A 23460-nucleotide genomic window follows, 5' to 3' on the forward strand; every position below is an offset into this window, starting at 1 on the left:
GCCTTGCCAAGATAAACATAATTAAAAGCATGGAACACGACTTTCTAAATGTGTTGGGTGTTTTTTGTAGCTCAAGGTCAGTGGATGATGGGTAGCTTTTATTTTTGCCTCTTGTAAACGTTTAATTGGAAAGGGCTTTCAGCAACCCAGGAGCAGAATACAATAATCCCAACCAAGCAAATTGTTTTCAATTGACTCTTTCCCTTAGAGGCATCTCCACACTCGGAAAGGCGGTGCGGGATGGAAGGGGCGGTGTGGAATGTGCGGTGGCACATGGGCCAAGACACCTCAGCCCTCCGTTCTGGACACCCACGATCGGCCCATGAACTTGGGAGGAACAGATGCTGGTGGTGCCTCTGAGCATCTGCAGAGTATTTTCCCATGAAGCCAGTTAACCACAGCCATTTCTGATGTACCAGCAATGACTTGTGCCAGGTTTCCAGCGGAGAGACCTTGGCACCTTGCGCAGAACATTCCCCCACACCCATCCCCCCCACCCCATGCAAAAAGCAAGAATTTTCTGGGGACTCTCCTCACATAAACCTTTCAGGCTGCTACTGCCACCGAACGGGCGGGGAGTGAGATTGCAATTTGCCCACGCCCACTAGGAAAAAGTCCCCCGCCTCCCAAAAAGCGCCAGGCATTTTACTCCTGAGGAAACGCGCAGGGCTGAGCCTCCTCCCGCGGCAGCCTCTGCTACCTGGCAACAGACGTGGCGAAGCGTCATTTGAGAAAGGAGACCAGGAATCGACCCTTCAACCTGATCTCAGTACCTCTCTTCTGTCTGAGGTACGCATGAGATATAATGCAAGCGGGCTTGTCTCTGAACATGAACAGAGTGCTTTCCCTTCTTACACACAAACACACACCACAAAAATGCAATCAAAGTGCCGCTTCAAGACCTACTTTTAAGCAATCGTGAGACACTGCAATTCTTGCTGTCTGAGCTGCTGCCCTCCCTTCCCCCAAAGGTGCCGGGCGGCTTGCAGGGTCCAGCCACCCCCCAGCTCCAGCGAGGACCCCCACCCCCTGGCGCCGTCAGTCCCGCAGCTGCACCGAGACGCTGCTGTCCGTGGCTCGCGTGCGGAGGAGGCCGGCCAGGGTCTCGGCGTCCCTGGTCTTGTGGAGGAAGCGGACGTGACGCACGCCCGGGCCGTAGCGTTGGAAGACATGGGAGACCTGGAGAGGAAGCGGGATTGGGAGAGGTCTCAGCCCGGCAGGCAGCACCAAAGGCAGAGCACGCCTCCAGCCCGGGAAAAGCCGAGGGGCACAGCCTGCAAGTCAGCCGTGGTCCGGGGAGATCCATGCGTCAGGCCCCCCGGTCACCTCACCGCAGGCCCCTTGGGGGGCTCGGGGCCGTGCCCTGGCAGCGGAGTGCCAGGGAGGGTCAGCGGGGTCTCCCTGCTCACAGGCACCGAAGCGGCTTGCAGGCAGAATTCTGCACAGCCCTTCGTGAGGAGAAGGGCCTCGCCCGCCCCGAGGCAGAACTGCGGCTCGGACCCGGAACCTGCCTCTGACCATGCACCGAGGGCTTCGCTTCGTCACGTCACGCTGCAGCCAGCTCCAACACTCCCAGAGTCAGGAGCAGGGCACTGGAAATGGGGAGGGGGGCGCCTGGGGTCCGCGTACGAGGCGCGGGACCAGCCACGCTTCCCAGCCCCGTCCTTACATTATGCCAGCCCTTGTTCTCCCCGCCTGCCTCTCCTTCCCGTGCCACGTAGTGAAATTCGCCAATCGCCGTGGCCCGATCGGTGCCCAAGAGCTGGACGTGAAGCTCGTACACGGAGCCGGCTAGCTTGCTGTCCTCATACCTGGGGGGAGGCAGGGGGGAGGGGGGGAGGGAGGACTGCTGCTGCTGCTGCTGGAGAGCCGCTCTCCAGCTTGTGGGGCCCCGGAAAACCCGGGGCCAAAGGCTCCCCGGCACCCCTGGGCGCCTGGCCGGCCACCGCGGGCCTTTCCCCGGGCTCTCCAGACTCTCACCGCGCAGCTGCTGCCCTCCAGTGGCGAAGAGGAGAACTTCGCCTGAACAGCCGTCTTTCCAATGGGACATTTTGGGCTCCGCGCCTCCTCAGCTCAGCTCAGCCCCAGCCTGGCTGCGGGCAGCGAGTCCCGCAGGAACCACGCGTCCAGTGCCAGGCACACGCATCCCCTCCCTACCCGCACTTACCAGTCCAGGACAGTGATGCTGGGCTGGTAGAGGTCCAGCAACTCCGCCCAGAGGCCTTCAGCCAGCAGGTCCACGCACTGCTGCTTGACGCACCAGCTGGGAAGGGCAGAAGGACAGGAGCAGGCGTGCCAGCCAGGCCCACAGGTGCCTGGCCCTCTTGTGACCCCCCCCCCCCGGAAGGCACTCACCTGTGGCTCAGGGAATCAGTCCCTGCGGGAACCTCCCTGCAGGTTGCAGGCAGCGGCTCGATGCTGACCTCCCAGTACTCAAAAAGCCCTGGAAGCGGGTGCAAAATGAGCCCGAAGGGAAGAGGACATGATGAAGAGTGTCAGTGCCTCTGAGCATGCAAAGGGCGCTTCCCCCAGTTCTTTTTTTTAAAGACACAACACGTGGACGTAAGGCGAGAGGCCCTGATCTTGCTGCTGCGAGCCCAGCCTGACCCTCGCGCGCTGCTTACCGGCGTAGTCCAGCGCTTGGCAAGGTGCATCAGGTGGGCACGGCGGAGCTGGCTCAGAAATGTTCACACCTGTGTGAAGCAGAGGGGAGGAGGCAAGCTGACCTCGCCAGGTTCCCTCCCAGACTAGGCTGGGCTGGCTGCTTCTCTGACCTCCCTGCAGCTTTCTGCCAACTGTCTGAAGTAAAGACAGAGAGCTTGATTTTCAGCCAGCCAGAAAATCTGGTGGGGAAAAATAAGGCAGCTGGCAGGGGGTGGGAGCCCCCCCCCCAGAAGTTCCTCCAGGCAAGGCCCATCAGGCAACCTGCAGCTGCCTCCCACCCTGTTCTCGTCAGCATCCTGATCCACAGGGAGACTTACAGCTGTCCACCAAAAGCACTTACTCCTGAGCCAGGTCCCAGCTCCTGGCCCTCTTTCCATTGGCTGAGCTGGACTTTGGAATGGGTGAAGTACTTATGGAGGAGAAAGTGCTCCTGGGCACACTCAGAGTGCCTCTCCCTTGCCAATGGCCTAGGCCGGTGCCTTCAAAGCACTATCGCAGCAGTGCTAGCAATCCTCTCTCTCCCCCGCTTTCTGCCCAGAAGGGCCAACTGTTAAAATGACGCGGCTGGCCAAGGGACTGGCAGGGGCATCCCCCGTCCCCTTCCTCGCTCCGTCCATCTTGGTTCCTCTGCCCTCCCGCAGCTCTCCTCTGCGCTCCACCCACACGGTTTCCGTGAGAAATGGCCAGTTTGCAAAAGCCAGACAGGCGAAGCAGGAAAGCCTGCATTCCACAAACACGGGTTGTGCCTCGGAAGGCGTCTTGCTCTCAATCAGAAGGGCAAACCCCTGACAGATTACACTCCCCCCTCCCCGTGAAAAGGTAGAGGGAAACAGTTTCCGCTATAATGCTTTCCATTAGCTTTGGCTAGCGGGCCGAACAGAAATGAATTCAACGGAAAGCAAAGAAATAAAAATGATTTTTTCAAAGCCCCACTCCTGGTTGCGGTGCTGTGGCGTCGTCGGTCCGTCCGTCCGTCCGTCCGTCCGTCCTGCGCGGGCTCCCATCAGAGACAGCGCAGCTTTGCTAAACCCGAGCTGCCCCCGTGCCACAAACGCGGCTCTGCCCGCTCGCGTGGGAAAGCGCCTCGCGGCTTTGGGCCGCCCGATCGACGGAGAGCCCGCCCGGAGCGAAGGGGCAACGCGCGGCGGAGGAGCCCCGCCGGCGAAGGCGAGGGCCTGGCGGACTCCCCAGCCTGCCCCGGCCCCCTGGCGAGCCCCGGCCCCCTCGCCCCGCCGCCGTACGGCGCGGGCGCGCCCCGAGCCGCGAGGGCGTGAAGCGCGCTCGGCGGGCGGGCGGGCGCGCGCGCAGCGGTACCTTCGGGGTTGGGGTTGCGCAGCAGGTTCCTCTCGAAGGGCTTCAGCGCGCAGCGCGCCCTCCAGTCGCCGTCGGCGGGCAGCGGGATGCCGCGGCGGCTCAGCCCCCACCGGGCGTCGAAGCGCCGCCGCCACTCGGCCTGCTCCGGCGCCGGCGGCCGCGCTGCCTGGAGCTGCCGCTGCGATGCCATGGCCCGCGGGTGCAAGTGGCGGCGCGGCGCGGGCGCCCCGGGATGGCTCTGCGCGGGCGGCCTCGCCCTGCACGCCCGGGCGGGCGGGGCAGCGGCCCGGGGCGGCGAGAGCAGCAGTGCTGCCGCCCACGGGGATGCCAGTCCTGCCCGTCCGCCCGCCGGAGAGCGTGGCCCGCACCCGCCTGCCCCGACTTGCCCAAGGCGCATCTCTTCCCCCGCCGCCTTGGAAGAGGACTGCCCCGCGTGGCGCGAGGAAGCGGGGGGGGGGGGGGGCGGGGGGAATAAAATCTCGACTGCCGGCCGTTTGGAAACAGTCTCAAGGTATCCACGGGGGGGCTGCCGAGGCTCCCCGAGCTCCTTGCCCCCGAAGCCATCAGTGCCCCCGCCCCGTCCTGCCTGCAGAGCGAGGGTCTTCCCTGCAGCTCTAACCTCTCATTTGGAGCACAGTCAGCAGGACTCTGGCCCACGGGGAGGGGTCCGCACGCAACCCGGGCTGCTCCGGGCGGGGCTTAGGGTTGCCCCGGGCTTGCTGGCCGGCAGCCGGCCTCTCCGGCAGAGCCGCGGCCCAGCCTTGGCCTGGCCCGGCCGCCCCTCCCGGCCGCCCATTAGCCAGGCTGGCGGGAGGCCAGCTGCAGTGCGCAGCCCGGCGCCCGGGACCGGGACAGGCCACGAAGCCGCCCGCGTTGGCCCAGCGAGGCTGGATGGGACCGACTTCCGCGCAGCGCAGCCCGGCTCCGGCTTGCTGGGGCTCTGCCTCCCTTGGGCTAAGAAGTAGCCGCTTTCGCATGAACGGGGGGGGGCGGGCGCAGCTCGTGCCGGACAGAGGGGGGGCCTCAGTGCCGGCCGCCCCTCCTCTGGGGAGCAGGCGCGGGGAGAAGCGACGGCGGGCGGGATCCCAAAGCGGGGGGCATTGTGGGACGCAGCAGGGGGCGGGGGGCTCTGCCGGATCCTGTCCGGGCGGATGACCTCCCGGGGACAGGCAGCGCCGGCTCCACCCAGCGCTGCCCGCAAGGCGGCGCTGCAGCACCAGGAAGCGCGGCCTCTGCCGGGCCGGCCGAACGCGCCAGGCGGGCTCGCAGCGGGCAGGAGTCGTCCCGGACAGGTGGGGGCGGCGCGGCGCGGCACGGCCCGCCCCTCCCGTGCGGCACCACCCTGCTGGGCAGCCGGAGAGGCCAGGCAGGCCAGCCAGGACACAACCCGTGCCGAGCCGGAGACGCGGGAGCTCGCCGGAGAACCTCCCCAAAAAAAAGAGACCCGAGAGAGTTGAACATAAAGGAAATAGCAAACCTCTGTAATTGCAAAACTAGAATTTTGACTACTTAGAACTTTTCACCCAAGCTCAACACCATTTCTGTAAAGCAACCAAACAAGGAAACCCACAGCCAAATCTCATGACATGAACTCCAGATTTTTTTTATACAATACAACTCATGGCCGAACTTTTACTAGAATTAGTCACAGCTGTCTGCCTGAAAGTTTTTTTTTTTTAAATCATCCCAACGCAAAATACTGTTGTGTCTTACAAAAAAAATTACAATATAAATAACTTTTTTTTAAAAAAGGTAACAAAAACCCACAAAATGAATCAGTAGTCATTTTCATAGGGGAGGAGAGACCCTCATTCCTAAGCCTCCAGTCATATAAAAATCTTGAAGCTACAAGGAGGCAGAGGAGGGAGAGAAGGGCGTGGAGGCCGGTTCCCACCAGCCTGTAGTTAAAATTCCAGTCCTGCACTTCGGGGAACTGGGAAGAAGTCCTGTTGTAGTGCGGTTGTGTGGAGGAAGGTGAGCGATGATCACTCCAGGAACTCCCCTTGAAAGTATCTGAAAGTATGTGAGATGTTAAAGTATTTTCCCTGCAGGAAATTTCCGGTGTTTTTGCATTCTTGAAGTGTTAGTGCCGTTAAAAAAAGGAGAGCTTCCTGAAGTCAAGACAGCGGTGGCTGTCAGAAAAACGAGGGGTGCAGAGGCAGCGAATGTGGGCGGCCTGCCCACCTCCTTGGGTCCCTATTTACATGTGAATGCAAGATGAAAACGTCAGCAAAATGGCTCAGATTTAAAACTGCAGTAGAGTTAAAACTTGTTCCCAGCTTTTAAGGAAACCCAGCACTTGAGCAGAGGCGGATTGTCCTTGGTGGCAAAGCGCTGGGTCAGGGGTGCTGGCAGAGTTTGAATTTGGGTCCTCGCGGCAAGAAGCGGCTCTCAGCTAGGCCCCCGAGGACTGGTGTTTTCTGAAGAGCAGGCCGCCAGTGCCGGCCCGGCCTGCCCCACCGTGGCGCAGAGCAGAGCAGAGCAGAGCAGAGCAGAGCAGAGCAGAGCAGAGCGTGTGCCGCCTACCGCCAAAGAGGCGCGACCGGGGGCGGGGGGGGGAGGCAGGTTAGCCAGCAGAATGGCTGGAAGCCCCCGGAGCCTGGGATGAGAGAAATATTCTGTGGGAAGCAGAAGCTGCGGTGGCGGAAAGCCGGAAGAGCAATGCGCCACGCGCTGTGGCCCCCGGTACCTCCTGGGCCCTCCCCACAAATGTTGCCCTGTGGTCCTTTCCCACCTGCCCAGACAAGTCTTCCGACCTACGCCAGTTTGCACCCATGCGGCACCAAGGAGAGGTGGGACGCGAGAACCACCGGTCCATCCTGCACGGCCTGCTCTGGCTGGGTTGCTCCTTCCCGGAGAAGCAAGCAAGCAAGCACACACACGCACCCCCAACTGCCCGGAGAGCCCCACAGGCCGGCAGCAGCGGCTGCTTAGCGAGAGGCAACTGCAGAGCAGGAGAGGCCGCTGCACCGCCCCAGGCAGGAAGGGGCCTGAAACGAGGTGCTCTCCCCCCCCCCCCCCAACGTGGCCACAGGGTGAAGGTGCACGATAGACCCATAGGAGCAAAACGGGCAGGGGGAGGCTCCCCAACCATGAAGGAAAACAAGACCCCCGCCCGTGAGGCTGCGTGCAGAGAAGTCGGCGCTGTACGGTGTGCAAGGGGGCGTCCTGGCGAGGCACCGGCAAGGCTTCCGGGGGCAGCTCTGCGCTCCCCCCACAGCCGCTGAGCCCACCCGGCAGGCGCCTGCTCCTTCCCCTGCTCTGAGTCCGCTGCCCAGCAAGCCCGATGCCGCTCGGCTCCCGGCAAGCCTCTGTGCCTGGTGGCCCCGGGGGGCCCAGTGCCCCCCACTCCGTCCGCGAAGCCGCCGCTGGGCCTCGGCAGACAGAAAAGGACGGAGCCGTGCCCACGCAGGGGCCTCCCGCGCTCCGGGCCGGCTGCCACCCCGACACCGGGCGCATCCTGCCGCTGCTCCCCGGCACGGTCCCAGGTGGGGCCCACAGTGGCTCTTGGGTTCCCCTGCTGTGCGCGCACAGGGCCCCAGCGGGCACCGAGGAGCGGGCGGCTTCGCCCCCTCAGGGGAAGCTGCAGCTCCAGCGGGCCATGAGCCACCAAGGCCATCAGCCGACTGCTCCTCCGCTGGGGAAGCAGCAGCAGCATCCGGCCCCCGCCGTGCCGGGGGGCTCGTCCATCCCCCCCCCCGCTCTCCCTTCCCTCAAGCACAAGCCCACAGAGCCTGTGCCTGCCGGGCTCGAACCAGGCCAGGAATGAGATGCTCCGCAGGGCAGTCCTCATGCTCCAGGTGGAGACCCTCAAGCAGAAAGGAGCGCGAGCAGAGCGCAGGCCGCCACTCTTGGGAGACACGGGAGTCCTGCCACCCCGGGCCAGGCAGGATGATGTGGGAGGAAGGGGGCAACACGGGGCGCCAAGGGGGGGCATGCAGGGCTCTGCTCTGGCCAGGTGGCCACCTCCACCCCTTCTTCAGGGGACGTGGTGGCCGAGGGGTGGCCTGCAGCCCATCCCCTCCCGGACTGGGCGTGTGATCAAGCAGACCCTCAGCAGCTGCAGCGGCGACTTGGGGGACCAGTGGGGCAGGAGCCACGGCCTGGAGACGGGCCCCCACACGCACCGCATGGCAGTTCAGAGGGGAGGGTTCTTGCCGGGCAGTGGTCCCCCTTTCCGCACCCAAAATATCGGAGCACGTCCCACCCTGAGGCTGGCTTCCCGTGCGACGGGGGCTGCTGGCTGAAGCCTGGCTGGCAGACGCAGGGGGCTGTCCGGGCCCTGCAGAAAAGCGCGGCCGGCAAAGCAGGAGGGGACACGTGGCTGGGGGGGCAGCCCCCCCACCCGGCCTGGACAGAGGGGCCCAGGCTGCAGGGAAGGGCGGGGAGGGGCTTGCGGAAAAAGCGGCCAAAGGAAGGCAGGCAGGCGGCAGCCTCCTCCCGGATCACCGCCTGGGGCACGTCCGGCTTGGGCTGCCCCACCGCCTGCAGGGACTGACGCGCCAGGAGCATCCCGACTCAAGCGAGCAAGTGTGCGTGTGCGAGCGGGCACGTGGGGACGGCTGCCGCTCCGTGGGATAACCTTCGCCAGTGGCCTCCACGCTCTGCTCTGCACTTGCAGCTGCTGGGAGGGAACCCACCGCCCGCCGCCCCCAACCGGAGCCTCCCGCCAGCCCACTCAACACCGCTGCCCTCGATCCATGATACACACAATCAAACAGCAATCAGAAACGGTCCAGTCTTTAAAAACCCCACAGCTGGACCTGCCCCCTCAGTAGTGCGGAGCGGTGGTCCAGGGGGGTCCCTGCCAGAGGCGGGAAAGCAGCCGCAGGCCGGGCAAGTCCCCATTTGGTCCCGGGGCTCTGGTTCGTCAGTAAGCAGAGACCCCCAGAATGAAGGCAGCCCCCCGCCGGGCTCTCCGTGCCCACACGGTCTGGTCTGGTGGGAGGGAGATCTCTCCCCCCGGGGGGTCAGGCCGGAGGTGCCGCAGGAGCCCATCTCCGCCGGCAGGTCTCCAGCTGCCTGGTGGGGGCTGGCCGGGGGCCGGGGGGGGTCGTCTCCCGCGCTCTCTTTGGTAGCCTGTCCAGCTGCTGCCGCCCTTTCATCTCATCCGGTTCTGGCGCATCAGGGGCACGATGCAGGAAGGGGGGCCGGCCTTCCCCAGGAAGGGGTGCTTCAGGAGCTCGCTGGCCGTGGCTCGCTGCGCAGGGTCTCTCACCAGCAGGCGGTCGAGGAACCCCTTCAAAGAGGGGGACACCTGGAGCGGGAGGGGAAGCGGAGGGGACGTCAGCCACGCCACCCTGCGGACTTCTGCCCAGGCGCCGAGGCGGTGCTACTCCGGGCCTCCGCAGAGGGGGCGAGCACAGTCGAGAGTGAGCTGCGCCCCCACTGCTTGCGCCCCCAAATGCCCCCCGCCCCCGCAGCAGAGCGCACAGGCCTCTCCTCCCTGGCCAGAGGCGTGCCTTGGAGCCCGGCTTCCGTAACTGGTGCTCCGCACTCGAGGAAGGTCAGCCCGGGAGAGCGACGTGCACCCACACGCCACGAACAGGCGCACGAAGACGCGCTCCAGCAGCGGGGCTCCTCCTAAGCTGACTGCGCGCTCGATTGCTCCGGCCCCCGTGAGCCTGGCCCACCCCCACAGAGTGCCGCATCCAGTCCAACTGGGGACAACCGGAGCCGAGCCACATTTGGCCTGGAAGGGAGCAGGTGGAGTCCCCGAAGGGAGTTGTTCATGTTCGCTTAAACGTTTATTCTGCAGGATTCCTCAAAGCGCTCTTATGGCTTCTGCCCAGGGCTTGGCCCCGTTTGATAACTGCACTAAAAGACCGGAGCAAATCTTCAAGGCTGCTTCTGCAGGAAGGAACTACGGTATCTTTTAAAAAAATACAACACCCACATGAAAACGTCACTGCTATGGAGCATCTTCTGGTGATCCCTGTTCTTTCTCAGACCGCAAGCCCACCTTCTCACCATAAAAACCGGAGGGGGAACACGATTTCCCCAAACAGATGCGTCTGGCTGTGCCTCCCTCCTTTTTTTAAAGGGTGTGGTTCTGAGATTCATGGCTGAGGGAGGGAGGACCAGGACCTCCTGGGGCCCAGCAGACTTCTTTGACCACTCTGTCACACAGCCTTCTTGGAGGAGGAGCCTAGCTGGGTGTTTGGAAGTCCAACCTCTGATCCTCCCGAAGTGGCAAAGGCCGGCAGGGAGAAGCCGGGAGCAGGAAAGGGCTGAGTTACCTTGTGCACATTTTTCAGTTTTGGGGGCAGGTTGTCCCGGATCATCTTCATGGCCTTCAGAGGGGGCTCGTTAAAGTAGGGGGGCTCTCCGTCCACCATTTCTATTACCATCACGCCAAGAGACCAGATGTCCACCTGAAACGCAACGAACGGAGCGGGGAAGAGCGCGCATCCCTGCCAAAGGGTGGCCAGCACAGCCCCCTGCGGAAAAGCTCCTCCGCACAACGGGGGCCCTCCTGCACGACCCCCTCGCCCTGGCGGAGACGACAGAGCCGGCTGAGCAAAGGGCAAGCGCATCAAACCAGCCCGTCGCAGGGGCCTGGTGATCCTGCCACAACCCGCCCTGGATGTTGGCACGCTTGGAACGGAAAGGCTTCGTGCTCGCATTCTGTTCTGCTTCGCTTTGCTTTTTGACCCGGACGTGAGGGCAGGAGGCAGTCGCTGTGTCCCACCAGAGCTTTAGGATTTCACACAAGGCCTTTCCTAGTCCTGGTGCCCAAAACCGTTCCAGAAACACAAAGGACAGGAACTTGGGCAAAACCCCAGCAAGAGGCAGGCCACAACCCCAGTTCTGTCTCCTTCCCGGGGGACCATAGTCTCCCCCGACTGTCCGGTAAGCAGGCCCCACTGTCCCTCTCTGGGCCAAGCGGGAACCCCGACACCACCCACCGTTCCCTGTTCGGAGGAGAGCTCTCCCTCACATCCCAGAGCCCCATGTGTCTGTCGGCCTGCCTTCCCTGGTGCCCCTTACCTCTGGCCCATAGGGCAACCGGGAGATGAGCTCTGGGGCCATCCAGTAAGGGGTCCCAACTAGGGACTTGCGCCGTGGCACCTCCTTGTTCACTTGCGCACAGAATCCAAAGTCGGAGAGCTTGACCTGCAAGGAGATCGAGAGACGGTTAATGCCGACGGCGCGGCAGACGCTGGGGAAGCGCTTGTGGCGTGGGGGGTGCTTGGGAAGCGTTTTTCCAGCCCTGCTTCCACAACCTGCAGTCCCCTGCTTCCACAAGCCAGCTCTATTCCCAACACATCTTTTAAGTGAGTCATGAGGAGGAGGCAAGAGCCCGAGACAAGTGCAGCTGACTGGCAATGCCCCACCCCAGGCCCTCAGCCCCCGTCCCGTCCCATCCCATCCCGCCCACTCCAGGAGTGAACATTTTAAGAAGAGGACATTCCCCTCGTAACTGCCAACCAGGACCACCTTTGTGGGAGGCCCAAAAGCAGGACCCGGCAAGGTCTGTATGGGGTGCAGGTGGTCTTTCACCCAGCAGGTTTCAAAAGCGGCAAAGGCTCCCCTTAAACGGAGACCAGAAGCAAAGGGGCAGCCAATGCAAACGACACAAATTGCCCAAGTCGCAGCCCAGACACATTCTGGCAGCTCCCTCTTGCACCGGCTGGAGCCTCCGGCCGCCTGCAAGGCAGCCGCCGTCCAGGCATCCTGCCGGAGGCCACACGGCCCCTCCCCAAGCCAGCCAAGATCGGTGGGCCCAGCCGGGGGCCAAGGCACGCACGCATGCGCTCAGGCCCCGCCACGGCGGTGCCTGCAGCTCACCCGTCCGTCGTGCGTGAGCAGAATGGAGTCGCTCTTGATGTCTCGGTGGATGACGCCCTGGGCGTGCAGGACGGACAGCGCCTTCAGGACAGACTGGCAGACGGCTGCGATCTGCTCTTCGTTCATCCTGGAAGCGGAGTAAGGACACAGCGCCTGTCGCACGCACAAGCCTGAGAGCAGCCCTCGCGCTCCCAGCGGTGGCCAGCCAGGAGCCCCCGGGAGCCAGCAGGGCGTGATGGAAAGCGCCCTCTCCTGCTTCTCAGCAAGAGGCTGTGAGCAGCTTCTGAACACTCAACCGCCGCGGCTCCGGCGCCTCTCCTAAAATCAGCCGCACCCTTCTAAAGGCCGTCCGCGGCAAGCCATTGCCAGAGCCGCTGCAGAAAAGGCTTCGCACTGAGCGCGGACCCCGCTCGCCGGCCCGGCCAGGTGTCCCCATGTTCCACTTTTACGACAGGGAGACAAAACCTTCCCTCACTGTTTTTAAGAGGGAGGCGACGGAACGGATTCGCCACCTCCCAACTTCTTCTCAGATCCTTGACTGGACACAAGGCAGAAAAGCTCGCGCGTTCCCCACCTTCCCCTCCCCCGTACCTCGTGTGCGTGACGATGTCGGTCAGCGCGCCCCCCTCGAGGAACTCCATGACGACCCACAGCTCATCCCCCACCAGGTAGCTGTTGTACATCTCCACCACGTTCTCGTGCTGATAGTCCCGCATGATCACGACCTGGGACGGAAAAGCAGGGCAGAGGCGCTGAGAGGGAGGAAGCCGCCGGACGCCGCGTGCCGGAGGGAGAGAACCCCGGGGCTCCTGTGTAAGCGCACGGCACAATCCTCAACCCGGGGGCAGCCCGGAAAAGGGCAGCTGGGAGATGCCAAGGTGCCTGCTTGAAGCGAAGAAGAGCACAGCCAGCCCGGGTCCCGTCCCCTTTTCGCAAGAGGAGGGGCAGGGGCAACGTGGAGCCGGAGTCCTTGCCAGAGCTGGCCTTCTGGTTCATTTGGCTCCGGGTCCCACCACTAGCCAGGCTGTGAAGGCAGCTGAAAAGGCCGAAGGAAAAACTACCCTGGAACTTCCCACAACGGTTGCGCACACTGCTTGGCCCGCCTGCCTGCCAAATACGCTCCTGCGAGGCCTCGCCCTGGATTCATCACTGGGCATTTCTTCTGAAGAAAATTAAATTAAACCTGGGAACCACACAGCATTTGCTGGAACAGTTCCCCCAGGGCATGACACTCTGAGGTTTTCCACCAATTCCACTTCCAAGGGAGCCTCATCTGGCGGCAACAAGGAGCGGGGCCTTCTTGGGAGAAGCCCCCAAACGATGGAACGATCTCCCCACAGAGGCCTGCCTTGCGCCAGCCTTGCTCTCCTTTCACACCCTTTTCGCCGAGGCGTTTGCCAAGGCCAACAGCCCGTGTGGTAGAGCAGTGCCAGCTCTTTCCAGCAGTCCTAGCAACACGGACTGGCCTTCGTTCCAGTTATGAAAGGACCGGGCTAAAACAAATTGGTAATATAACGAATGGCTAAGACTCCAGTTAAATGGGGCAATTTCAGGCAACAATCCCTAGGAAGCTTTCAACATGTGTTCACACGTGTACGTACACACACACACAACCACTATCAAAGAACAGCTCTCTGGCCTATGAACAACACCATCAGCCATCTCAACAGCTAAGCTCCAACCAGCTCTGAATGATGCACTGCAGCTCATCTGGGGCATGGCCGTTTCTCCCTAAAATCAGGGTTAGGTGAAAATCCAGGTTAGGGTTAGGGTTAGGGTTAGGGTTGGAAAAATGACGGTCCCAACGAACTTTCTGCAGCCTGCAACATTTGTAGGCTGGGCCCAGAAGGTGAGCAGTGCAGAAAAATCCCCACCTCATGGCATTTTGCGAACTCAGGCTCCAGGGCATGCACTGATTGACTGACTGACTGATTGATTGATTGATTGACTGATTGGGCTATTTCCAGGCCATCCAATCTGAGTCTCTGGATGGCACACAATACCCTTTTGCCTAAAATTAGGGATGGAGTGAAAATACATCGTTAGGGTTAGAAAAACGATGGTTCCGACGATCAGTTCCAACCCTTACACAACCCTGCAACAGACTGCAGCTGCACAACGGCTACCTGAGCCGCACGCAATCCAGCCTTGCTGGGTCCACACGGCCAACTTGGGGCGAGGCCAGTCCAGGCTGCAGCCTCGCCACTGGTGACCAAATACCCCAGGAGGGGCTGCTGAAAGCGGGTCTTTCAGAAGCGTTTATCTTTCTCCCGCACGTGAAATGAGCCATTTCCCTGCTTCCCCTGCTCACTAAATACGCCACACACACCAAGTCAGACCCTCCTGTCCGGCCTGCAGATTTGCCTGGGCCGACCGGTGCTCTCGGTTGTCCCCCTCTGCTTTTCAAACCTGCGGCAGTGACCAAGAAGAAACTCTTGTGGGAAGCCCCCGCCAGCCCCCCACCACAGCCACGAGGACCCTCGTCAGCACAGAAGCACCAGCCCCTTGGCTCACACGTGCCGGCAGGCGACGGCCCCGTCCCCCGCGCCCCCCACACCTCGTTGAAGAGCAGCTCCCGCCGCTGCTGCTTGCGCAGGTCCATCTTCTTGACGGCAACCAGCTTCCCGCTGCTCTTGACGGTGGCGATGCAGACGATGCCCGTCGAGCCTTCGCCGATCTTGATGAAGTTGTCCAGGTAGGTCCTGGGGTCGCCGGGGTCAACAACCATCTGCAGAGCGGCTCGGAACTGTTCGTGGGACACCCGCTGGGGCTCGCGCTGCGGGGAGCGAGGCTGCTGCGGGGCTGGGGGAGGCGGCGCGGCAGGCTGGGCTGGTGGCTGGGGCGGGGGGGCCTGCTGGGGGTGGGCAGGCTGAGGGGCCGGTGGGGGGGCGTGGGTCAAGTGGGGGTCCGACGCGTGCTGGGTGAGTCCTGGACGGGGCGGCTCTGGGTTCTTGGGTCTCGCTGGGCCTGACGGGGGCCCTCGGGAGGAGCCGCTGCTTCCGCTGATGGGGCCGTTGGATGCCGTCTCGTGGGGTCTCCCGGGCCTGTGCTCTGCCTAGAAAGAGGAGAGGGGAAAGCACTTATGTTAGCAACCTCCCTGCACCGATGCGTGGGCTTGGGGCCGGCTCAGGCCCCGCTTTAAGCAGGCAAGGCAGGTAAGACGCTTCCGCAACACCCTGCACGCCAGAAGAGCCAGCGTGGTGGGCAGCGCACCGGGCTGGGCACTTGGGTGTCCCGCCCAGGCACTCTCGCTCCACCTCAGTGGGTTGTTGGAGGGTAACAGGGAGCTATGCATGTCCCCCTGGGTTCCCTCACAAGAGGAAAAGGGGAAGCCGGGAGTGTAATAGTGGTGGTAATAATAATTGTAATAAGGAACCCACAGAAACAGCCCAGCAGGCCTGGGGCGGACCGGGGCCAACTGACCACCTGGGGTTTGAGGCCTGCTGCAGTGTCAGCCAACCCACACGGGGCCCTCGGGCTGCTCCCGGAGTGAGTGGGAGTGGCCCGGCAAGACCCTCTCTTGCTGGGTTCCCCCGACAGAACAAGCCACGGCCACCCCGGACACGTGTCGCCAAGGCACGTTACACCCCCAACGGGCCCAAACGGGCCCAGTGGCCAGCAGGCGCTCCCAGAGACACAAGCAGAGGGCTTTTCCCTGGCCTTTCACGCATCTGTCACAGCAAGACAAGAGCGGCCTCTTCTGCCTTCTGCCTTGTCCAAGCAGACGCCCTGTCCAAAGCCCAAGTGCAGAGGTCCCTTTCAGCCAGAGGCGCTGTGTCCCACTCTGCTAAGGAGCCCCCCCCACAACCCCCCCCCCCCGCCATGCCGAGCAAAGAAAAGCCGCAGAGGCGGCTGAATCGGGCCACAGCGGGCCATCTCCTCCCACCTGCGGGAAGGAGGGTTCTGCCGAGGACAAGCACACCCAATTCCACTCCGCGGACAGAAAGAGGAAGAGGAGAGCAGGCGAACTTCCTGCTAGGGTAGCACAAAGCAGCCAAGGTGGAAATGTTAGTGGTTAGTTGGGTGCAAAGAGAATCTGCGGCTAAGGATGGTACTGCTCTTGGAGGAGGAGGAGGAGGAGGAGGAGGAGGAGGAGGAGGAAAGGTGGCAGAGGTGCAGGAATGAATGCTGAGAAAGGGCACCAGGTATCCAGCAGCTGTTTGAGAGGCTGCCCTCGCCGTGGGGGCCCGCTGCACCCACAATACGATACAACGTCGCACACTTGTAGGGCTTCTACAAAGACAGAAAGAGGAGCTGCTGCACAGAGAAGACACGACAGAGAGCAGTGCGGGGCTGTTAGAAGCCTTCAGGGAGCGGAACGAGCACCTTCCGACTTCCTTTCCTTCCGGAGGCGGCCACACAGGAGCGGCTCGGTTAGTGGAGGCAAGCAGTGCCACAGCACAGGGGCGGAAGGGCAGGACTCCTCGCACGGGAAGAACACGGTGGGCACGAAGCAAGGGGCCGCTGGTCCACGGAGAAATGCGGACGGGCCAGCAGAGGCGGAGGAGAGCAGAGCAACGGTGCAGGGAGTGGAGGAAAGGCGCGCTCGGCACGGTCGTCCTGATCCGTGGCCCTCGCTGGCCTGGTGGTTCCGGGAAAGCTCACAGCCCCCCACGCCATCAACCGCCTGAGGCTAAGCCAGGGAGAGTGTCAGTCCTCACTCCAGCGAGGGAGGACCTGCCGTCTCTGCCGATGAGATCACGTGCCCAAAGAGCAGCGCCTCCAGGGGATCGATCCCGGCTGGCCGGGCCTGACGCGCCCGAGCTACGAACAGAGGCGGGAATCGTTACCTGAGCACCCCGGACTGGATCCGTGTCCGCGCGTGGGTAAGTGTTAAAAGGTCGCCCCGTCTGCTGTGCTGTTTTCATGACGCCCTCAGAGACAGGGATATTGGGGGTCCGGATATTTGGCCCCGAGAGGGGCCGCTTTTCCCGGGGGGACTGCGGGCTGGCCTCGCCAGTGTAAGTGGACTTGGGTCTTTTCTCAGGGCCGTCGGCGCGCTCCCTCCTGACCACGCGGTCAGCCGACTCCCTCTCGGCCGGGGGCTCCCTCCTCCCCTCGCGCTCGTGCGCCCGGGGCTTCTGCTCCGAGAAGGGCTTGTGGTACTCGGGAGGCGGAGGCCGCTGGGATCGGCTGGCAGGCTCCTGCCCGCGAGGGGGCGGCGGGGCAGTCCTGTGCTCCCGACTCCTCTCCCTGCTCGGGTCCAGCTCGCTCCTGGGCCCGTGGCGATGCCGCTCCTTGTGCTCCTCGCTCCCGTGGCCCCCCGGGCCCTCCTCGGCGTGGCGGTGGCGGTGGTGGCGAGGCTTGGCCAGCGCCTCGCCCAGGCCGTTCTCCTGGTGCAGCTGGTCGTGCCGGGGCGGGAAGGGAGGGCTGTCCCTGCGCAGAGAGTTGGAGCGCGACACCGACATGTTCTCAAACTCATCTAGCAGCCAGGCCAGGGAGCCGTCCTTGGCGGTTTTGTTCCCCCGCACGATGGTCTATGTGTGGCGCACAGGAAATGGAGGGGGGGGAAGACACACAAACATAAAAGAAAATACAATAAGCAACATAAAAAAACAAAACAAAAACTGAGGTGCCTGATGGAAGCTTGACAGCAGCCTCAGCACGGCGAGGCTTTTGCGCACACAACAGAGCAGCCAGAAGCGGGACGTGGGGGGCCGGGGAAGGGAAGCTGCTCACAGACAGGCGAAACGAGGACTTCAAAGCGCCCCCCCTGCCAGACATCTCCTGATTTCATTCCATCCACACACCGAACGCTCCTTGAAAGCTGCAAATATGGATCGCAGCAGGTACGGCGGCGCTGAGAGGAATCCACGCGTCTGCTCAGTCACTGCCTGAGTGTGCAGGGCTGCCTGCAGCCTGAACCACCGACAGTGTTATCAAGCGAAAATGCATTACATTATTTAGAAAGATCAGTCCGCACAGCTTCGATTTCATATTGACCCAGTTTGCGGAACTGCTGACTCTTGCCAGAGGCCAGGGCTTGCAAACCGCGGCACCCGTGTCGCCTCCCGCCACGAAATCCGAACCCAGAGGAGGCCCCGTGAACACCCGGATCTGCCGTGTGCAGCTCACCCTTAGAACCGACTCCACCATTTTCTCACCCGGGCTCCTCCCAGCGCCCACACCCACATTTGCACTCTGGGCCGAGCACCCTGCGTGGTGCTCCCACGGTGTACGGAGGACCGGGCCGGCCACACACGCAGACCCCCTGGCAGGCCAGCTGAAACTCTTTCGGGCTTTCAGCACCAGGCTGTGAGCTAAGTGCCTGTGGGTGGCTCTGACTTATGGGAGCCGCATCCCGGTGCACGTGCAGAGCCCCCGGCTGGGGAAGGCTGCCATTCACAGAAGGCCGCCTCTGGCACTGGTGTCTGGCTGGCGCAACTGCCCTTGGCCTATTCGTAGCCTACGTGCGATGCGCGGTCACCAGAAGCAGTACCATAAAGGCTCCAGCCCACTGGGTGGTTAAGCCTCTCCTGTGGAAGCCACCTAATCCCAGGTGCAGTGCATCTTCCGGGATTATTCCGTGGAGAAAGAGAGCAGCACACCTGGGAGGCGACAGGGCACAACGCAGGACTCACGTTACCTGCCAAACCAAATCATCCAAGCTGCAAATATGGCATGACGGCGCCCTCCCTCCATCTGCCTGCCCTCCGCTCTGCCAGCTCCTCCAACCTCATCCAAAGCGGACGAGATGCCGCCACCTCCGACCCACCCCGGCGTATCATTATGCTCCGGCTCTTTTAACCAGCAGGTTGCAGGCTCTCTCCCGCAGCCTCACAGGTGGGCCAGGCCAGCAGAGGGCACTGACAACTGCCTATCGAAGGCCGTCTGCAAGTCAGTGGCTGAGTTATTGCCTGGCTGCAAGAGTCTGCTGTGAGTCCCACATGTCTTCCAGAAATGTGCATTTTGTCTCGGGGCTGACAGGGCGCGTGCGGTGGCAGTGGAGAGAGATGTATGACTACATGCGCACACGATCAACGCACCGCAGCTGATCACGACCCTCCTCTTGGAGGCAAGGCAGACCCGAGCACCGCCAGCAGCCTCCAAAGCTCTGGACCCTGCTGCAAAAGAGGACCTGGTCCCACGCAACCGGCAGGCCCCGTCCGACTCCAGGGTGCAGGCAGAGCAGAATAGAGCGCCTCCCCATGGGAATAATTCCCAGCCAACGGCTCTCCCTGCGACAGGAAACTCAGACACGCAAGGCAAGCTTTGCAGTTTTAAAGGGCACACGTCCGAGAGGAGCTCTGCCACGCTCTGCAGATGGCACGCACCGGCCACTAAGCAGCATCTCTGAGTGGGGAAGGAAGATGCAGGCGGAGAGGCGGAGGCCGCCTCCTGCCCCGGTGCATGAGCTCCCCGGCTGCAGCGCGTCCCTCTGCGTCAGGCCCCCACCCCAGGCCTCTCCGCTCCGCGAAGGCTCCCCTCACCGCACGCCCCGGCCTCTCGCCCCGGCCTGCGCGGCGCATAACTCCACTCGCCACGCGGGCACATCGAGACCGCTTATCCGGCAGAAGGAGGGGTCAGGAGGGCGAGAGGAACCCGCTGTTTCCCAAGTGCATGCAAAAAAACACTCCCGCTTTCAAGCCAAACGGGGCCCACATTCTGGGCAAAACCGTTCCTAATTAGGATCAAAAATAAATGGTAAGAATCGATGACCTGGAACAGTCTAGTGAACTTGGCGCAAGGCGCGTCTAAATCCACATCAGCAGAGCACTCTGCTCGGCACCAAGGCGGCTACCAGGGAAGCTCCCTTTGGAGCAGAGGCCGGGCTGAATGCCTGGCCATGGTAAGCAAAGAGCAAGCGAGGGCAAGCACTTCTCTCTTCCTCAACTGGGAGCCGCTTAGAGGCCGCCTGCTCATTCGAACGAGCTTCCGAAGTGTCCTCCTTGGAAAGCCAGATGCATGTTGCAGCGGCTGCAGAAACCCGAGATGCCCCCTGCAGCTGTGGCAAGCAGAACAAGAGCCTGGCCCCTCGGGGAGGGCAGCGTGGCCCCACCTCCCTGCAGCCCCCACCCGGGAAGCAAGGGCGGTGCCTCCCCCGGCCCCAGCAAGGCATCCTGCAGCACGCCGCCACGGGAAAAGCAGCAAGCGGCACCGCCGTTCACCGGGAAGGCAGGGGCTGTGTGGAAGCCCCCCGCAGCCCTCACCCAGACTCAATGCAAACTGGCCTGCGCGGAGAACGGGGCACTGCCAGCCACCACAAGCGGCATGGAGAGTGGGGGCAGGGGGACGCGGAGCACCTTTTACGGGCTCCGGTCAAGCAGCACTGAGCCAGAGCCAGAGCCAGACTAGGACATACAGGCGGGGGGGGGGGGGCAGTGGAAGACTTCTGCTTAAGAAAGAAATCTCCTGACATCGTGGCCTCCCGAACAAATGGAGGCCAGTCTCACCATATTCTTCACCAGGCTGTCAGAGGACTAGAACAACAGGTTTCGGCTTTCATTCACACGCGCTTCTCCCCAGGAACAGACCACGCCTGAGTCACCCACGGCTAAGATTGCAAGGTGCAGCTTTTCCTCTGACCTGAAATGCAAAGGCGCCGCCTCTTTGGTCAGGGACGGGGCCGTGTTTACCAGCCTGCCTGCTTCCTGAGAAAAGCCACCAGCTGCGCCAGCCAAAATACTTGAAAAGTTATTTCTGGCTTCCCAGCCCCAGTTGTTCAGTATAAGAACACATCAAGCAAGGATACTGTTCTGTTGACTGGCCAGGAGATCCACCACTGCACACACCTGGACATGCAAACATACATTCCATCTGATGCACCCTTAGGCATAAACCACTTGGCCTAGTTTTAAAAATGCAAATATTTTGATCCAACGGTAAGATTTCTGCCTGTTCTGTAACATGATGCCTCATTTAATTGACCGAGTTCACTCTTGGTCTTGTCACCACCCTGAATCCTGCTTGCCCTTGGAAACATAACCATCGCTAAACTAATGCCTATACAGGTACCTCCATGAAAAAAACTGTCTAGTAACTCATTTCTACCTGCAACTGGCATGAGATATGAGTCGAACCAGAGCACCTCTTGCGGAGCAAACTAAAACAGCAAGCACACGACAGGCGCCCCTCAGCAATTCTGACCCTGTCGAGAATGCGGCAGATGCCGGACAATGCAGTCAGTTCCGCCTCCTTCCTCTTTCTCCCCAGCTCACCACCTTTAACCTCTAAGAGAACGAATGAGCAAGCACGACAATTCAGCAAGGAAACCGCGTCCCCTTCAGACACACGCCTTGAGGCCTGGCAGTGTCCAGTTCCGGTTGAAGACCAGTTGTCAGTGCTTGCAGAACCTGGTTTCTGGCTTGCCAGTGCCCAGGCCCATACCTATACCTGTCCCCCTGAGCAGTAGGAAGCGTTCCTTTGTTCGGAGCTAAATCCCGTGCCGCCTGGGGAAGTCAGCGGCTTTTGTCCGCGGAGCCCACTCAACCAGCGCTCATGGCACGCCCCCCCCCCCCCGTTAACATTCTGGGCACAGTGGCCGGGCAGAGCCAGGCAGCAGCTGCCCGCAGGCCGCGGCATACCAGCGTGCGGCTCACACGAGGACGGCGCCAGGGCCACCCACCTTCTGAGAGCCGGGCTGCACGGCCGTGATGCACACCGGGTCCACCAGGGGCTTGGGCCGCTTGGCCGACTCCTCGATGATGCCCTGCCATTGCCTGGGCAGCCCCGTGAACTTCTGCTCCTGCTGGTCATACCCCGTGTGGACCCGGTGCTCGAAGTTGGAGGGGGCGGATATCTCAATGCGCTTTTTCTTCTTGCTGAACATGGTGATGTTGGCTAACAGACCTAAAAGAAAACACAGAGGGGGTTGTTGTTTAAAAAAGGATGTATATGAAATTATCAGAAAGAAACAGGGAAGAGGAACCCTCTGAAGACTGGGCAGCCTGTGAGGCAGGTTAGCCTAAGCGAGAGTGACGGGTCGGTGGTTCACCCAGAAAGCTCCAAGGCTGGGTGGGGGTTTTTTTCTCCCCTTCGATTTATATCCTGCCCTTTTCCTACAAAGGGCTCAAGGCAGCTTACATCATCTCTCCTCCTCCATCTTATCCCCGCAACAACAACCCTGTGAGGTAGGTTGGGCTGAGAGTCTGTGACTGGCCCAAAGTCACCCAGCTGGCTCCATGGCTGAGCGGGGACTAGAACCCGGGTCGCCTGAGTCCCAGTCCCACGCTCTTAGCCACTACGCCACCCTGGCTCTCACGGAGATTTGAACCCGTCTCCTCCTCAACTCCTGCCCAACACTTGCCCACACTGGCAACTGAGTCCTTGTGAGGCGGTCCCAGGGAAGGTCTGACATCAGCCCGGAAGGGCCAGGAGGAGAGAAGTGCCAAGGCAGATAAACCTGAGACAGGAGCGGCTCTTCTTTCCAGGATGCGCGGCTAAAAAATGTGCTTGACTCAAACATCCTTGAAGCACCTGCAGAAAAACTGCAGTGAGCAGCCAGGATTCAGACCCTCGAGCAAAAAGCCAGGAGAGCGTCTCGATTCTTAACTCCTGCTTGCCCAAGACCCTCCGACGCCCTCCTTGTCTTGCGCTCCGTCACCTGTGCTGCCCCGCCACAATTACGGGCCGTCACACACGCGGCGCAAGCAGCAATGCAAGCAGCACAAGCAACCCGGGAAGCCCCTTCCCTCGGGTCAGGCTGACTGGTCCATCGAACCCAGCACTCTGCAGTCCGATTGCCAGCAAGGGCGCTTCAGGGCCTGGGGCGCTTTCCTGCCGCCTGCCAGGTGGTCCTTTCCACTGGGGGGGGGGGCACCACTGAGCTATGCCCCTCACCAGGAGAAAGAATGAGCCCCCAACCTTTCGGCAACATTAAGCCCCCAGAGTGGCAAGACTGGTGCCCGCGCGACCTGCAGCAGAGCGCTTAGCTTCACTGCTCTCTGTCCGGCTTGTAACAAACCTCCCCAAGACTCGCACATTTGCCATTCAAAGCTCCCAAACAGCAACCAGAAAATAAGGAAGGGCTTTGGGGTGAGCTTTCACTCCCGAGCAGGAGGATCTGATGGATGCAAGTGCCGCCCACACGCCTCTCGAGGCTAGCAAGAACCGATAAGGTGCTTTGGTGGCATTTTAAGCCCGTGGGAGCCCCCGCACCCTCCCTGTGCTTCCGAAATGCTGGAAATGCTGTGCTAAAGAGGCTGGAAATCGAGCATGACAGAGGAGCTCCAGGAAAGGTTTCAAAGCTCTTCAGCATAAAGAAAGGGCAAGGGAGGGGAGACACGGAGGTGCACAAATTATGTGGACAGGGAGGCCTTTTCCTCCGTCTCTCCTAATACCAGAACCCAAAGGAGCCACTCCACGAAGCTGATGGGGGGGGGGGTCAGCCCAGGTGTAAGGAAGGGCTCTTTTACACAGCGCATGAAGTATGGAATTCACTTCTAGGGAGGGTCACCAATGCGGACGGCTGCAGAAGATGCGCAACTTGGACAAATTCATTGCACATCAGTTGCTGGGGAGCATGGACACGAGGGTGCCACTGCACGCCCGTCCTTGCTTGCTCTTTGCGAGCACTGGCTTGGCAGCTGCAAGAACAGTCTGGGGCACCAGGCGCCGTCTGGTCCGTGGCCGCCCTTGCGAGTCAGGAAGGGGAGGGCATTGCCGCCCTGTGACCCACACGTGCCCTGCTGCCGAGGCCGGTGGGGGACGCAATCCCGCTCCCCTTTCCTCTGCATCCCAGCTCAGCCGTTT

At 61.8% G+C, this 23460-nt stretch overlaps 2 protein-coding genes across 6 annotated transcripts in view; both read right to left on the reverse strand.

Annotated features, from left to right (window-relative positions):
- Window positions 1-1038: 1038 nt before the first annotated feature.
- Window positions 1039-4168, reverse strand: NCCRP1 (NCCRP1, F-box associated domain containing). Its single transcript, XM_044435448.1, has 6 exons — window positions 3979-4168; window positions 2625-2693; window positions 2356-2443; window positions 2168-2263; window positions 1670-1811; window positions 1039-1179 (listed from the first exon to the last, which is right to left on the reverse strand). The coding sequence occupies exons 1-6, from the start codon at window positions 4166-4168 to the stop codon at window positions 1039-1041; spliced, it is 726 nt and encodes a 241-aa protein (XP_044291383.1).
- Window positions 4169-5438: 1270 nt separating this feature from the next.
- PAK4 (p21 (RAC1) activated kinase 4) overlaps window positions 5439-23460 on the reverse strand; it is a 47227-nt gene continuing 29205 nt past the window's right edge. For 3 of the 5 annotated variants that reach the window (XM_044435513.1, XM_044435512.1, XM_044435514.1), the window contains exons 2-9: window positions 21335-21558; window positions 16560-17246; window positions 14327-14824; window positions 12361-12494; window positions 11770-11896; window positions 10969-11094; window positions 10218-10352; window positions 5439-9235 (exon numbers count right to left, since the gene is read on the reverse strand). In XM_044435513.1, the coding sequence (XP_044291448.1) occupies window positions 9080-9235; window positions 10218-10352; window positions 10969-11094; window positions 11770-11896; window positions 12361-12494; window positions 14327-14824; window positions 16560-17246; window positions 21335-21538 (2067 nt within the window). In that variant the 5' untranslated portion in view covers window positions 21539-21558 and the 3' untranslated portion in view covers window positions 5439-9079. Of the gene's footprint in view, window positions 9236-10217; window positions 10353-10968; window positions 11095-11769; window positions 11897-12360; window positions 12495-14326; window positions 14825-16559; window positions 17247-20162; window positions 20287-21334; window positions 21559-23460 lie in introns of those variants that run through there. The other 2 variants (XM_044435515.1, XM_044435516.1) reach the window with 2 other exon arrangements.

This window comes from Varanus komodoensis, unplaced genomic scaffold, assembly GCF_004798865.1.
Source record: "Varanus komodoensis strain SLA01 unplaced genomic scaffold, ASM479886v1 scaffold29_3, whole genome shotgun sequence".
Classification (NCBI taxonomy): Eukaryota; Metazoa; Chordata; class Lepidosauria; order Squamata; family Varanidae; genus Varanus; species Varanus komodoensis.